The sequence below is a fragment of the Heteronotia binoei genome, chromosome 16, assembly GCF_032191835.1.
Source record: "Heteronotia binoei isolate CCM8104 ecotype False Entrance Well chromosome 16, APGP_CSIRO_Hbin_v1, whole genome shotgun sequence".
NCBI lineage: Eukaryota > Metazoa > Chordata > Lepidosauria > Squamata > Gekkonidae > Heteronotia > Heteronotia binoei.
The window spans coordinates 47,773,499-47,787,458 of NC_083238.1; the positions used below are offsets into that span (position 1 = coordinate 47,773,499).

Genomic DNA, 13,960 nt, shown 5'->3' on the forward strand with positions numbered 1-13,960 from the left:
CCTTGAAGGGTGGACTCACTGGCATTATATCCCACTGAAATCCCTCCTCTCTCCAAACCTCAGGCTCCACCTCCAAAATCCCCAGGTATTTCCCAACCCAGAGCTAGCAACCCTACCAGAAATTTATTTGCGAACTTGCCAATAAAACATTAATTCTGACTTCTTCAGTTATGTGATTTTTAAACGCAGGGAATCTAAAAAAACAATACTTTGGAAAGTAGGTTAATCCTTGGATGGCTGAAAAGAAATGTCACAACTGTGCTCTTACCTGGAATACCTGGCCTCCACTTTCCAATTCGTCTGCGTTATTAGAGTTGACTACCAAGTAGTCACTGTCTCTTTCCACATTATCACAGTCAACTCCATTTTTTTCCATTGCAGTGCAGGCTAGAAAAGAAACATTCTTCAGTACTTGAAACCTCATACCTATAAAAATGTGTTTAAGCAGATTCCTGTATTTCCTTTTTTTCATATTTCCCAAGTAGATTTCTCACATTTTAGAGACCAAAGCCTGTTCCTGTTTGGAAGTAGTGCTTAAATGCTCCTAGGATTTCTGACGGCTCTGTTCTTCCCTTAGAAAAAAAATAAAATGTTCCTACATTATTACTCAATTCCTATTTAAATAGAACGTCAGTTAAACCAAAACCAACTCAATTGCTACCAAGTAATTATCAGAAAGAAATGCAGTTGTAATTTTAAAGTTTCCAGTGCTTGAAATAGCTGGCACACATTTGAAGCATTTATGGTAAAAATACTAATAGATCAGAAAGAAACAGGAAAGTAAGAAGCCCAATAATATATTTTTTTCATTACAAAGATTAGTACATATGTTGATGAGCAGGTCCTCTCCAATTGCTGATCACTCATTTTAAACCTTTTACTTCTTATTCTTTTCCACTGAGTCAAATCACATTCATTTCAAAAAGATTTTAAAGCTCCACAAACAACACATTGTTATCATTTGTGCTAATAAAATTTATATGCAAATATCAAATAAAATGTTGCCCATTATGGATTAGTTTATTAGGAACAGTTCTGTTTATAAAGCAAATGTAATCTATTTAAGGTAATAAATTACATATATATATTTCCACAGAAGAGTGTTTCATGCAGTGGTATCCCAGACTTATTTTATAAATATGCACATTCTGTTTAGTGCATTGCAGAGCTGACCAGTATTATCAGAATACAGATCTGAAAGATAAATAATTTGTATTTACATAGAAAAGAAGAGGCCGATGAAATACATCTTGTCAAGCTAGAGGATGCAGAAGTAAACTGTGAAATGAGTTTAGAACTTCGGTAGAATCTCTCATTTTGAAGAAATGCCATCAGCAGTACTTTCTAGGAGATAGCAATCTACAGCAACAAATGGATAGGTGGCCTTGGGCTACTTGAATACTCTCAGCCTAATCTACCTCACAGTGTAGTTGGGAGGATAAAATGGAGAAGGGGAGAACATTATTAGCCACTTTGGGTCCCCAATGGGGAGAAAAGTGGGGTATAAATGATGTAAACAAAGACACTTTAAAGATTAACAAATTGTGGTATATATTTAGGGTTAATAAACAACATTTATTTCAACAAGAACTTTCATGAACTGCAATCTACTATGCCAGACAGGGAATGAAGGAGACTTCCCCCCCCTCAACCTCCTGTTGGATATTGTAACTCTGCATGCAAGATCTGAGAGGAAAATCTAGAGAATTGGAAAGCTATAGATAACTGGTCTAATCTTTATTAATGGTTACAAAAACCCCAAGGCATAAACACTTTAGAAGGCCAATGCACTGGATGTGAGCTGAGTGAATATGAAGTTGGAAATATTTGCTGAAAATGCATACATCTGTTTTTTGAGTTACTGGTTATGTTGCCAATATCATCACCTTCCCTTCCCTTTTATGTATTTGTTCATAATAAACTAAAATAAATATTGGGGGAAAATCTAAAGATATTGGGGATATTGTAAAAAAAAAAAAACCCCAGCTTCTATGCTTCCATGGTAAATTATATTTTTTACATTTAACCCAATAGGTTATGGGCCCAGAGTCTACATTTAACCCAAGAGATCATGGGTCTATCAGAAGCTTAAATTAACCTTAATATTCAAAAAAGACTTAAAGTCTTTGATTAGCATATCCCCTTGTTATTTTTTTAATCTTTAAAAATTCTTCATTGCTCTTCTCCACTTAACTGTGATAAGGATGACTGAATCAAGAAACCATATATCTGAAGATCCCAAAACCTAACACTGAAAACTACAGAAGCAGGCTTAAAAGTTTTTGTACACTCCTTGAAGCAAAAGGAGCTGCCAGAATCCTAGAGGAAGAAAAACCAACAGAGAAAATCAAGGAATTGAACTCAGGCAATTGGAATCAGAACACCAGGTCCACCTGTTATGGGAGGTAATCTAGCAGCAGCACACAGCCTAGGCTGCCTTGGTATAGGACCTCTGACAAGTATTGGATGCCTCTTGGCCTGCAGCAGATTCCAGTCCTGGGGGAGGTGGAGGAGCTGGACTCACTGGAATCCCTGGCCAAGGAACCTGTTTCCTGTTTACAAAGATGGGGCATTATGATGATGAAAAGGTGTTCTTGGAGATATTTGAACACACAGCTGAAGCCCACAATGGCCTTGGTCCCAATGGACCTTTACCTTGTCGCTGAGGCCCAGGTGGTTCTCAGTTTTCAAACAATTTTGTTAGTAACATATGGCAATATATTCAATTTCTTATATCATTAATAACTACTTGTTTTTCTCTATCCCATATATTACTTTCTACCTACCCCCCCCCCATTACTTGACTAAATGGAAAAAAAAGTTGTTATTGGGATTGTATGCGCCTAATGGTGCAAAGGATGCTTTTTTTAAAGACCCAGGTGGTTCTCAAGGCACTCAAGAAAGCAGAAACAATGGACTATACAAAACTGAAGGTGGACTTCTTGGATTGGTAGGAAGTCACACCTGAAATGCACCACCAGAATTCGATCCCTGACACTTCAGTCAACTGGCAGACTGAGGGTGTTGATTCCTGCTCTCAAAGACACTGCAATGTTGGCTGCAGCCTGTGTCAGCCGACAGACATTGTATCATAGAGCAAATCATGGTGGAGCAACTGCTGCAGATCCTACCTCCACAGTTACATCACTGGATTGCCTGTTGGAAGCCCCAAGGGCTGAGAGAAGAAAAACCACAGAATTATGGGAAAACTTCCAACCCATGGAAGAGCATCCTTGTGAGGTTGTACAATAGAGGCCTCACACAATATCACCTTGTGTCCTAATCAAGTGCATATAACCTGGATGGTACTGCAAACTGGGCAGGAGACAGCTTAAACTATATATCCACAATTGGTTACTTGTTCCTTTATGGAGGCGGACCAATCTCTTAGGCCAGTAGAAAGCAAGCTACAGTTTAACCTTCCACAATCTGAATATATACTGTCTGCTGGAGCATGCAGAGAACTGTTGTAGCTAGGCCAGTTACTTTGGAGACCGTCACCAGACCAGACTTTGGAGTTGATGAAGAAAATTCAGTTTAAAGAAGATAACCAGAGCTGCATTAAGATTTTTCAGAAAAAATGGTTGCACGCACTAAGCACACTGGTGCAAGGTTTGGGAAGAAACTTGGGAAGAAGAGAAAGATTAGATTTACACTCGGCCCTTCACTACCCGAAAGAGTCTCAGAGCAGCTTACAACCTCCTTTCCCTTCCCCTCTCCACAACAGACACCCTGTGAGATAGATGGAGCTGAGAGAGCTCTGAAAGCAACTGCTCAAGAGGAACAGCTCTGTGAGAACTTGTGACTGACTTAAGATAGCATCAGCAGGTGCATGTGGAGTAGGAAATAAAACCTGGTTCTCCCAGATAAGAGTCTGCACACTTAACTACCACATCAAACTCTGCCATGTGACTTTAAGAAAGGGTGTTGGATACTGTAAGTGCACGAAATAGGACCTTGGAGAAAATTCCCTCATTGGGCTACACTTGGCCTCAGCCTCTCAACAGTTAGGTGCTGAGCCTCTTTAGCCCTTGATTGCCTTCTGTTTCATCTTATATAGTACCTCCTTTCTCTCTCTCTTGCCTGGGCTTGGAGCTGTAAGAAGTTAACCTCTGTTTGTTCACAATAAGCTAAATGTACCTACATGGAGATGTCATGTAAGATATGCTTCTCCTTTTGTAAGCAAAATTTATTTCTCGTTACCATTGGAGTCAGTTTACAATTTGTTTGAACAGCATTTTCCCCTTAACTGGGAAACATGAAGAATAGGGGATATTGAAAAAAAGCTTGTGCTTTCAAGGCAAATAATATTTTTTACATTTAACCCAATACATTCCCTGTAAGATCTCCCAGGATGATTTTCTTTACTTATCTGAAGAAGAGAGCTGCGAGTCACAAAAACTCTCACTGAAATGTAGTAAACCTTTACAGTGCAATGTTTAGTTTTTACATGGGAACAAAAAATTAGTCATTCTCTTAAGTTGCCAACAGAGTGTAGTTAGTTACTATGTTAGCTATAAGATTAAGTAACAGGTATAATATATACTGATCCTAGCAAGGTTACTTATCAATTTTCAATTTTAGTTGGGAGTTTAATTGCGGATTGAAACATGTGATTAATTGCTATAATACTTTAAGAATGTTGTAAAATCAAAATTAAAACAGAAAGGGGGGGGGTGCGAGATGCCAACAGAGCTCCTGTTTCATTGTAGCACTGACAGCTAATTCCTGTCAGGAATCATCAACCTGGAAAAGAACAGTGATTTGGGTGGCTGTTTTTAACACCTCCTGAGGGAGACAGGTCTCCCTTCCCAGGATGAACGTAGCATTACCAGACTGCCCTCTTTTGAGAAGACACGTCCTCTTTTTTTCCTGTGTTCATCTTCTTCTGGGCTCTTCTTTAAAAATGTATGAAATTTCTTCTTTTGGGGTTTGGGAGGCTGAGCCTGTGTTCATCTTCTTTTGGGTTCTTCTTTAAAAACCTATGAAAATGTCCCCTTTTTGAGTTGGGAGGCTGAGCCTGTGTTCATCTTCTTTTGGGTTCTTTAAAAACTTATGGAGGCGAGCTTCAGCTTCAACAGGAGGGATATTTAAAATGAGAACTGTCCACAACGATCAATCGGTAGGGAAACAGGTCTTTCTTTCCAGCTTTTCGAAATAAGAGTAGCCCGAGGTGAGGGGAACGGCCACTGACCGGCCTTCCCTCACACGCAGCGCTGGGCTGGGGGATTTCGACATGCCCCGTCTCCACCACAGCTCTCCTCCACCCTCGCCCAAAGCGGGCAACACAACCCTGTTGGGAAAGTGAGAGGATTTCGCACCCAAGCCCGCCCGCCCTCCCTCCCTCAGGTCTGGCCAAGGCGGGTCCCTCCCGGGGGGAGGGGAGCAGCCCATGCGCGCGCCGCCGCCAACGGCCTCTCTCCACCGCCACCGCCGCGCGCCCGCGCCCTGCCAGGGAAAGTCGAAGGGTGTGGGGGGGGGAGGGGAGAGGGAGGAGGAAATTCAGAACGAGTCTACTCAACCTCGTCTTGGCGCTGGCACGCTCCACGGCGGAGACCGCGAGGCCGGCGGTAATGCGCAGGCGCGGCCTTTGAGCGCTCCGGAGCTGCAACGCGAAGGGGCTTTTCCCCGGATGGTTTTGGGCCCCCGCGGGGCACCGTAGAACCCGGAAGTGCTGGAGATGTCAAGAGGATTTTTTTTCGCACAGGGACCTCGTTAATGGCAGATGCGGTCGGGCTGGGGACTTTGGGGGTGGAATGCCCAGCAAACATTCTCCCCCCCCCCCACTTTCTGATGATCCTGAAGCAGAGGGAGGGCCTCCAAACCGGGGGATCCCCTGCAACCCTAGGGCGGGCAGCTGTGTTGGCCTGAAGAAGTGTGCATGCAGTGCACACGAAAGCTCATACCTTGAATGAAGTTTTGTTGGCCTTAAAGATGCTCCTGGATTCGTTAAAGGCAGGCAGACTGCCAGCTTTCAAGCTGTTGTTTTGAATTGAGTTAGAACAAGGTTTGAGTCCAGGGGCACCTTTAATTTTTTTTTATTTTTAAACAGATATTAAGTTTTCAGTAAAGAACACTGTAATCTATCACCTCAATAATGCAGCCTTAGTAAGGATATAATTAACAATTTTAAAAAAAAACCCAAGAAAAAGTAATTCATAAAAAAGAGAACCAAGGAGCAGTCATACAATTATACTCAAGAGCATCCTGTGAAGAAAACATTATATTGACTGCTTCTACTGTAGGAATGTACAAAGAACTGCCCAATACTGTATTAAGAAATCCAGTTAATCAAATTCAACTATTTAGAGCTCACAATTTTTTGTAGTCAGACCAGAGGAAAGTGAGCCCAGAACATATTAGAAATAGAGCATATCATGATAAAAAAAAATTTTGGGGAGAATATTATGTTTAGTGAGACAGGGCACCTTTAAGACCAGCAAAGGTTTATTCAAAGTGTGAGTTTTCATGTGCAAGCACACTTCCTTAGATACATGTGTGCACACAAAAATTCATAATTTGAATAAAAATTTGTTGGTCTTAAAGATGCCACTGGACTTGTTAAAGGCAGGCAGAATGCTGGTTTTCAAGCTGTTGTTTTGAATTGCGTTCAAATTGTGCTAGAACAAAGTTTGAGTCCAGTGGCACCTTTAAGACCAACCAAGTTTAATTCTAAGTGTAAGCTTTCGTGAGCATGCACACTTCTTCAGCTACATTGAAGTAGACTTTTCCAACTATTACATATAGTTGGGGGGCTTCACTGGCAGGAAAGGCTAATTAGAGTCCAAATGCATAAGTAATTGATACAAACATAGGTAAGATTGGACTAATGCAGTTGGTAACACCTGTGAATAGCAGCAAAGCAATGTATAAGACAATTTAAAAAGTTAACAACAGATATGAAAACCAAGTTTTTGAGTCCAGTGGCACCTTTAAGATCAACAAAGTCCAATTCTGGGTATAACTTTGTGCATTAAAAGCTTTATTCTGAGTATAAACTTTGGGCATGCACACGAAAGCTTATACCCAGAATAAAACTGTATTGATTTTAAAGGTGCCACTGGACTCAGAGTTTGTTCTGAAGTTTGAATAGTTCACTTATCGGTAAGTAAACTACCCTAGCAAAATGGGACGGTCCAGACATTACAGATGAATGTTTCTCGTGGAAGCTTTTCTCTTTCTCCACAGCTTAATTCCACATAATTGCATTTGACTTTGTACTTCTCATATTTTCATGCCCCCCATAGCGTGCCTTTTTATTTTCCTTGTCCATCTCCATACATAAAAGATCTACATTGTAAATGCTCTACTCAGTGCACCAACAAAGGACACTCCATTAAAACCATCTGCCAGAATTAGTGTTTTTTTTTTAATATTCAAATACTTTGTTGATATTTCTACAAGTTTACAAGCATTAATAGAAGTCTGCATAAGTCAACACCATATTTTGTTACAAGGGTTCAAAAATAAATCAAATCATGGTAAACAGAGTTGATAGGTATTGTGTCATGGCATGCTCTATTAAATATGTAATTACTGGTTACCATTGTTCTATAACTTTCATCTCATACAGTAAAGATGAAACATTAGCAGTCGAATATGCGCGTTTACTAGGTTCAATTCAAGAAATATCTGGGATCTTTGGGGGTGGAGCCAGGAGACTTTGGGGGTGGAACCAGAAGGTTGTGACAAGCATAATTGAACTCCAAAGGGAGTTCTAGCAATCACATTTAAAGAGACAGCACACGTTTTAAATGCCGTCCCTCCATTGGAAATAATGAATAAGGGGCACCTTCTTTTAGAGCACATAGAATTGGACCACCTGGTCCAATCTTTTTGAAACTTGGAGGATGTTTTGCAGAGAGGCACCTGATGCTATGCTGCAAATTTGGTGCCTCTACATAAAAAACAGCCCCCCTCAGAGCCCCAGTTATCCGCAGATCAATTCTCCATTATACCCTATAGGAATCAGTCTCTCTAGGGAATAATGGAGCGTCCAGCAGACGTCCCCCCGCTTTCTGATGACCCTGAAGCAGGGGGAGGGCCTCCAAACCGGGGGAATCCCCTGCCCCTACCTGGGGATTGGCAACCCTAGAGTTTACTAAAAAATAAAATACTCCCAAATGTTGTTTCTCCAACTACGTAATGACAGTAACGTTAGGATTTTTCCAATTATAAGCTAAAAGAGAATTACAGTTTTCAAATCCTGCCTTAAACTAGCCGCAAGACACACGTTTATTTTATCACAGCAAAAAGCTTCACGTGCAGGGAAGAGGGGGGGGAAAGAGAAGAGAAAAAAGGAAAGCTGGGATTCGTCCAGGAGGCAGCCAATCAGATCTCGAGCCGTCTTCTCCGTTGGCTTTGCCGTCAGGCGTCACTAATCATTCGCCGAGCGATCGATGGGGCCTGCGACCCAGGGTGACTCTCGGCCACGTGGGGAGGGCATTGCTAGAGGCGGAGAGTTGGGAGCCCGGCGCTTGGATCGCCGGTTCAGGCCGTAGCTATGGCGCAGCTTCAGGCTCGCTTCTTTACTGAGGATACGAGGTAAGCAGCAACGAGGACTGAAGTAGCGGCAAGGCTGCGTTCTGGCGGGGGCGGCGGTTACCGTTTCGTCTTAACCAGGGGTGGCCAAACTGTGGCTCGGGAGCCACATATGGCTCTTTCTTATTTTGGGTGCTTTCACGCATGCCAAATAATGTAGTTTCAACCCACTTTAATGACTATTTGCAAGAGAATTTTGCCATTTCACACAGCAAAATCCCATTGCAAAGTGCATTGAAAATGTATTGCAAGTGCATTATATAGTATGTGTGAAACTGCTTATGTTGTGCGCCCTCAAAACTCCCACCACCTCATCGGTCACCTTGAAGAAGGCATCTGTCTCTCAACTTCACTTTCCCAGTGACTTGGTGAGTTCACTTAAAGTTCCTTCCTTCCTCTGACGTATATGTCTTGAGGCTCCCAAACATCTGATGCTTATTCTATGTGGCTCTTAAACTAAGCAAGTTGGCCTCCCCGGGTCTTAACCGTCTCCTAAAGAGGGAACTGCAACGCACAGTACAATTGCTGGAGTAAAATCAGCATTTCATATGGAGCGTGTATTTTTCTCTCTCGCACTTCTGATGTTAAATCAGAGTGTGCCATAATATATTTGGATAGTGAAATTGCACGTGGAAATAGGTCGCTGTTCTTGTCTTGTGTACGCTTGGGCTGTATGCATCCTCTGTGCTGTTGCCAACTTGCCAGCCTTCGGACCTGGAGCTCTCCTGATCTGCAGGCAATAGAGATCAGTTACCCTGGAGAACGTGGCTAATTTGGAGGTAGACTCCATGGCATTAGACTCCAAACCCTGCCTTCTGCAGGGTCCATCCCGAAAATCTCCAGGAATTTCCCAGACCAGAATTGGCAATCTTGGTTACAACTGATCCAGACTAAGATCTGCCTCCCCCTTCCGAAGAAAATAGCTGCTTTGGAGGGTGAGTTCAATGGCATTATACCCTGTCCCTCTCTTCCCCAAACCCTGCACTCTCCCCCAAAGCCCCAGGAATTTCCTAACCCGGAACAGGCAACCCTAGTTACATCTGATCTCCAGACAACAGAGATCAGATCCCCTGAAAAAACTGCCAACTTTGGTAGGTGAACTCAGTGGTATTGTCCCCTACTGAGGTCACTCCCTTCCCTAAATCCTGCCCACTCCCCAGGTTCCAACCCCAAATCTCCAGGAATGGCCCAATATGGAGTTGGCAACCAAACCTTGTGGCCTCACTGGTTATATTATGTTCTTGTTTGTGTTATGTGCAGTCTGCTGAGAGTAGCACTTTATGCGTACGATAAAGTGTGCTGCAGTCTGCAGACCCTTATGCCACACATCTCTCAGATGTTATTCAGCTGTTCGACTGCTTCCATGAAGTGGTGATTCTCTGCGTCCTATCGTCAGTGCTGCTGTGAACAAGAGGGATTCACTGTAGCAGTGGAGTGTCCGCATAGCAGTTTCACTCTCAACTTCTTGCACTAGCTCCTATTGAGAGCTATTTAGAAACATCAACAAGTGACACTTTGCTGTTGCACCATAAATTATCTTTCTACTAGGGGCTCTGAATTCACAGCATTCACAATTCTCTAACTCCTTTCATTGCGGGAACGTAGAAGGAAAGACACTCTCTCTGCAGTGGAAAGACATAGATGTTGGTATCTTTAAAAATGAAAGCTGGGACCTAATAGATTGCTACAGCAGTATGCCTGTTGCTGATCTTTAAAGCCCCCCCCCCCCCCGCAAAAAAAAAAAGCCCCACAGCAGGCCAAACCAGAGGAAAACCTCCCTGTGGAGGTAGCACTTAGTTTTTGTCTAAAACTCTCCATTTGCTATGGCTGGCTTTTTTTTTCTTACTAACTTTTATAATTTGGGGTAACTTGGATGGGATGAGAGGCTTAATTTATGTGTAACATCCACAGTGGGGCTGAAAACATCACACTGTATAAAAGGAGCTATATATGTAGACTAACTTGAGGGGTGTTGTCTGAGACTGCCTTATGAGTGCTAATACTTTGTAAATAGCCTATGAATATTCACTGTTGTGGTGCACACTACTCTGTAATGTTCTGCCAGCTGAAGTGCTTTCTAGTTTGCTTCCAAGCCTATTCAAAGTGCTGCTAAACACTGAGGGGTGGGGACTAAAGATCTGTCCCCATCTATATGATCTTCTGTCACCTTGTTCTGTTCAGTCACTCAGAGATTGGAGGAAGAAGGTATCTTTCCTTGGGTTTGTAGAATCTTTCGGGCTCAAGTGCCGTGTTCTACTGGAGAAAGTTTTTCTTCCAGACGTTTCGTTCTCAGCTGCGGAGAACATCCTCAGTGGCGAAGCCCCACCAAACAATGGGCACATCCACAAACCAATTGCCCTTTCACCACACCCCCTCCAGCCTAGAAATAGCAGCTCTCCAGCAGCCCTGGCCTCACTCAATGCACAGCAGCCAAGAAGGTCAGAGCGCCTGCTTCGGCTGCAACGCCACTGAGGATGTTCTCCGCAGCTGAGCACGAAACGTCTGGAAGAAAAACTTTCTGCAGTAGAACACGGCACTTGAGCCCGAAAGATTCTACAAACCCTAATGATGTTACCAGCCGTGAAAACCTGAAATCTTTGATATCCTTCCTTGCTTGCCTTTTTGTGTTGAAACATTTTGTTATGAAGGCAGTGGCTGCTGGAAATATCTTTTAATACTGTTGATGGCTATTTGGATGGTGGACGTTTGTTTGCTCAGCTATTGCAACGAGCTCTCTGATCATACCTCGATGCAATTCTTTGTTGAACAAAGTTTGAGTCCAGTGGCACCGTTAAGACCAACAAAGTTTTATTCAAGGTGTAAGCTTTCATGTGTATGCGCACTTCTTCAGATACATTGGAATGGAAGTTACCATTTAGGGCGAGGGGGAGACATGGTGATGGAAATATATCAGAATTGGAGATTGATGGGCAGATGTAACTTTCTTGAGTGTAGAATGCTGGGAGTAATTAACTGAGCCCCTGATATGATGCTGTCTTTTAGTTTGTATAGAACCCCAGGTGGCTAATAGATAGAAAAAATAAGTATGTAAATAAATCTATAATCCTATGTATACTTACCAGAACTAAGTCCCATTAAACTCAATGGGATTTAATTCTCAAAAAACTGGACTACAGATTGTTTGTTGTTGTTGCCCTCAAGTCACAACTGATTTATGGTGACGCCATAGGGTTTTCAAGGCAAGAGACATTCTTCTGAGGTGGTTTGCCATGGGCTGCCTCCATGTCATGAGCCTGGTATTCCTTGCTGGACTCCCATCCCAATACTAGCCAGGGTCATCCCTGCTTAGCTTCTGAGATCTGATGAGATTGAGTTAGCCTTGGCTCTCTGGGTCAGGGCATGGACTTCAAATAGCACTGAGGGATTAAAAGAGATAGAGGCCCTGTTCAGACACACAGTATAATGAGATGTCGCTGCTGTTAAAGTGGCTGATCAGGCAGCAACATTTGCCTCCCGGTATTAACTTGTGGTAGCCCGCCCCGCCCCCCCAATCCTTCTCAGAACCGGATTATTTTGTTACCTACTCCTTTGCGGTGTTTTTTGAGTTCTCCGGTTTCACCTCATAGTTTTCTGCTGCGATATTAACCAAGTTCCGGATGTCTGAAGGCTGTTCCAGAGCAAAAGGAGCCTCAGACATCCGGTTTACGGTCGCCATTTTTTTACTACTTAACAATATGCGCATAACCACATGATGTTTTAACCTATGTGCATGCGCATATGTGTGTGCCGCATAATGTGCACGCGCGCATAATAGTCGAGGAAAAAAAGAACTGCATGGTGCCGTCATGTGGACGGCAGAAGACGGTTTCACCACAGAGTGATTCGAATTGCAGTATGGCAGTCTGATTGATAATATCCGGAACAAAGATATTCGGAACAGAACCGGGTCAGTTTAACACGGACTCAACACGCTGTGCAAACAGAGCCGGAATTCATTTTCATTCATGACAAGTGAATCCATGTGCAAAGAGGAAAATCAGTGAGACCTGTGCTTTAGGCTGGCACCTTCCCCATAAAAGTGCAGTTATCACAAGACATAAGGTGACCCTCCTTACCCTCTCCTTTTAGAGACACATATATAGGCACTAGATCAGAATATTATTGGGGAACTGAGGTGTGCATAGAAGTCACATGTCCCTAGTTTAAATATATTTGTCAATTGATTTCAAGGGACCCAAACTCTGTGGTTTGTTTAAATCCATGGATATTTGCATATAGTTGGAACCCTAGTGTAAGATACTTTTCTTCCTCCTCCCCACCCCCAAACTATTGTTTATTTGGATGTGATTTGCAACTTGTCTATAGGAATCAGGCAGCAAATGACATTTATGTGAGAGATGTTGGTATTCATTGTTGTTTTACAGGTAAAGGCTTGTTTGGTTATGATGCTGACATTGCAATACGGATGGGTGTTTGAAATATATTCATGCGATAAAGCACTGACCAGAAACTTTATATGATACTGCAAGATGGGGTAACTGCGTTAGTCTCTCTGCCACAGTAGAAAAGAGCAAGAGATCACCAACACCGTAAATATCAACAAAATTTGTAGCAGGGTAGGAGCTTGCATGAGCCATTGCTCACTCCTTTTTTTGAAACCTCCTAGATCTGTTTATTTCCCCCTCCAAGATAATAGTTTATTGAGAAATAACTGAGCTACAAAATAACGTGAAATAGAATATCAATATTCACTTACACACAATAGGCTGCCCTAGCAAAGCACGGATGATGATGGTACATAATATGTTATTAAAGCCGCTTGGCAAAAAAAAGTAAACAGATTCAGTGGGAAACCATGCTGTAGAAGGTATGCTGTCAAATACAATACAAATTGTACTAACCTAATGTTTAGCTATTTAACACAAAGTTAAGCATGAGATGTAATCTTCGTGAGTCAATGTTGATGAAGCACAGGTGGGCCCAAATTTCCAATTTAAGAAGGGTTCCCATTTACGTAATATTTTTTTCTTGCTGCCAAGATGCAATGTAGAGCCATGAGAGCCCGCCACTTTGTCTAAAAGGAAAGACTCCCATAATTAAGTGAATAATGGATAAGTGAGCAGTGACTCACTCCAGCTCCTCGCCTGCCACAAATTTTGTTAGTCTTTAAGGTGCTCCTGAACTGTTGCTCTTTTGTAGTTATCTGTTACAGTACGAAATCTGGTTGAACTATTACAGGCTTGTTGGAAACCAAGCTCATTAGATGTGTTATTTGAATGACTGCAGTTTTTAAAAGTAAATGCTACCTCTGTCAAGAAGGCCTCCTGATTCATTAGCTGTGGCTGACTTATGCCACCGTTGCCTTCATAGTTTTTATTTAATAATTGCAATTACTAAATTAAATATTTCTTCCATCGCCTCCTAGCCTCCATTAAACAGCGCTAAGACAGTGAGATTT

At 42.4% G+C, this 13,960-nt stretch overlaps 2 protein-coding genes across 3 annotated transcripts in view; one reads left to right on the forward strand and one right to left on the reverse strand.

The window, feature by feature from the left end:
- Window positions 1–5,581, reverse strand: part of CARF (calcium responsive transcription factor) — a 44,147-nt gene extending 38,566 nt beyond the window's left edge. Inside the window, exons 1-2 of the mRNA XM_060257089.1 lie at window positions 5,523–5,581; window positions 269–387 (exon numbers count right to left, since the gene is read on the reverse strand). Of these exons, the coding sequence (XP_060113072.1) occupies window positions 269–376 (108 nt within the window). The 5' untranslated portion in view covers window positions 377–387; window positions 5,523–5,581. The remainder of the gene's footprint in view (window positions 1–268; window positions 388–5,522) is intronic.
- Window positions 5,582–8,319: 2,738 nt separating this feature from the next.
- Window positions 8,320–13,960, forward strand: part of WDR12 (WD repeat domain 12) — a 344,303-nt gene continuing 338,662 nt past the window's right edge. The window contains exon 1 of one of the 2 annotated variants that reach the window (XM_060257093.1): window positions 8,320–8,544. In XM_060257093.1, coding sequence (XP_060113076.1) covers window positions 8,504–8,544 — 41 coding nt within the window. In that variant the 5' untranslated portion in view covers window positions 8,320–8,503. The remainder of the gene's footprint in view (window positions 8,545–13,960) is intronic. The other variant, XM_060257094.1, reaches the window with a different exon arrangement.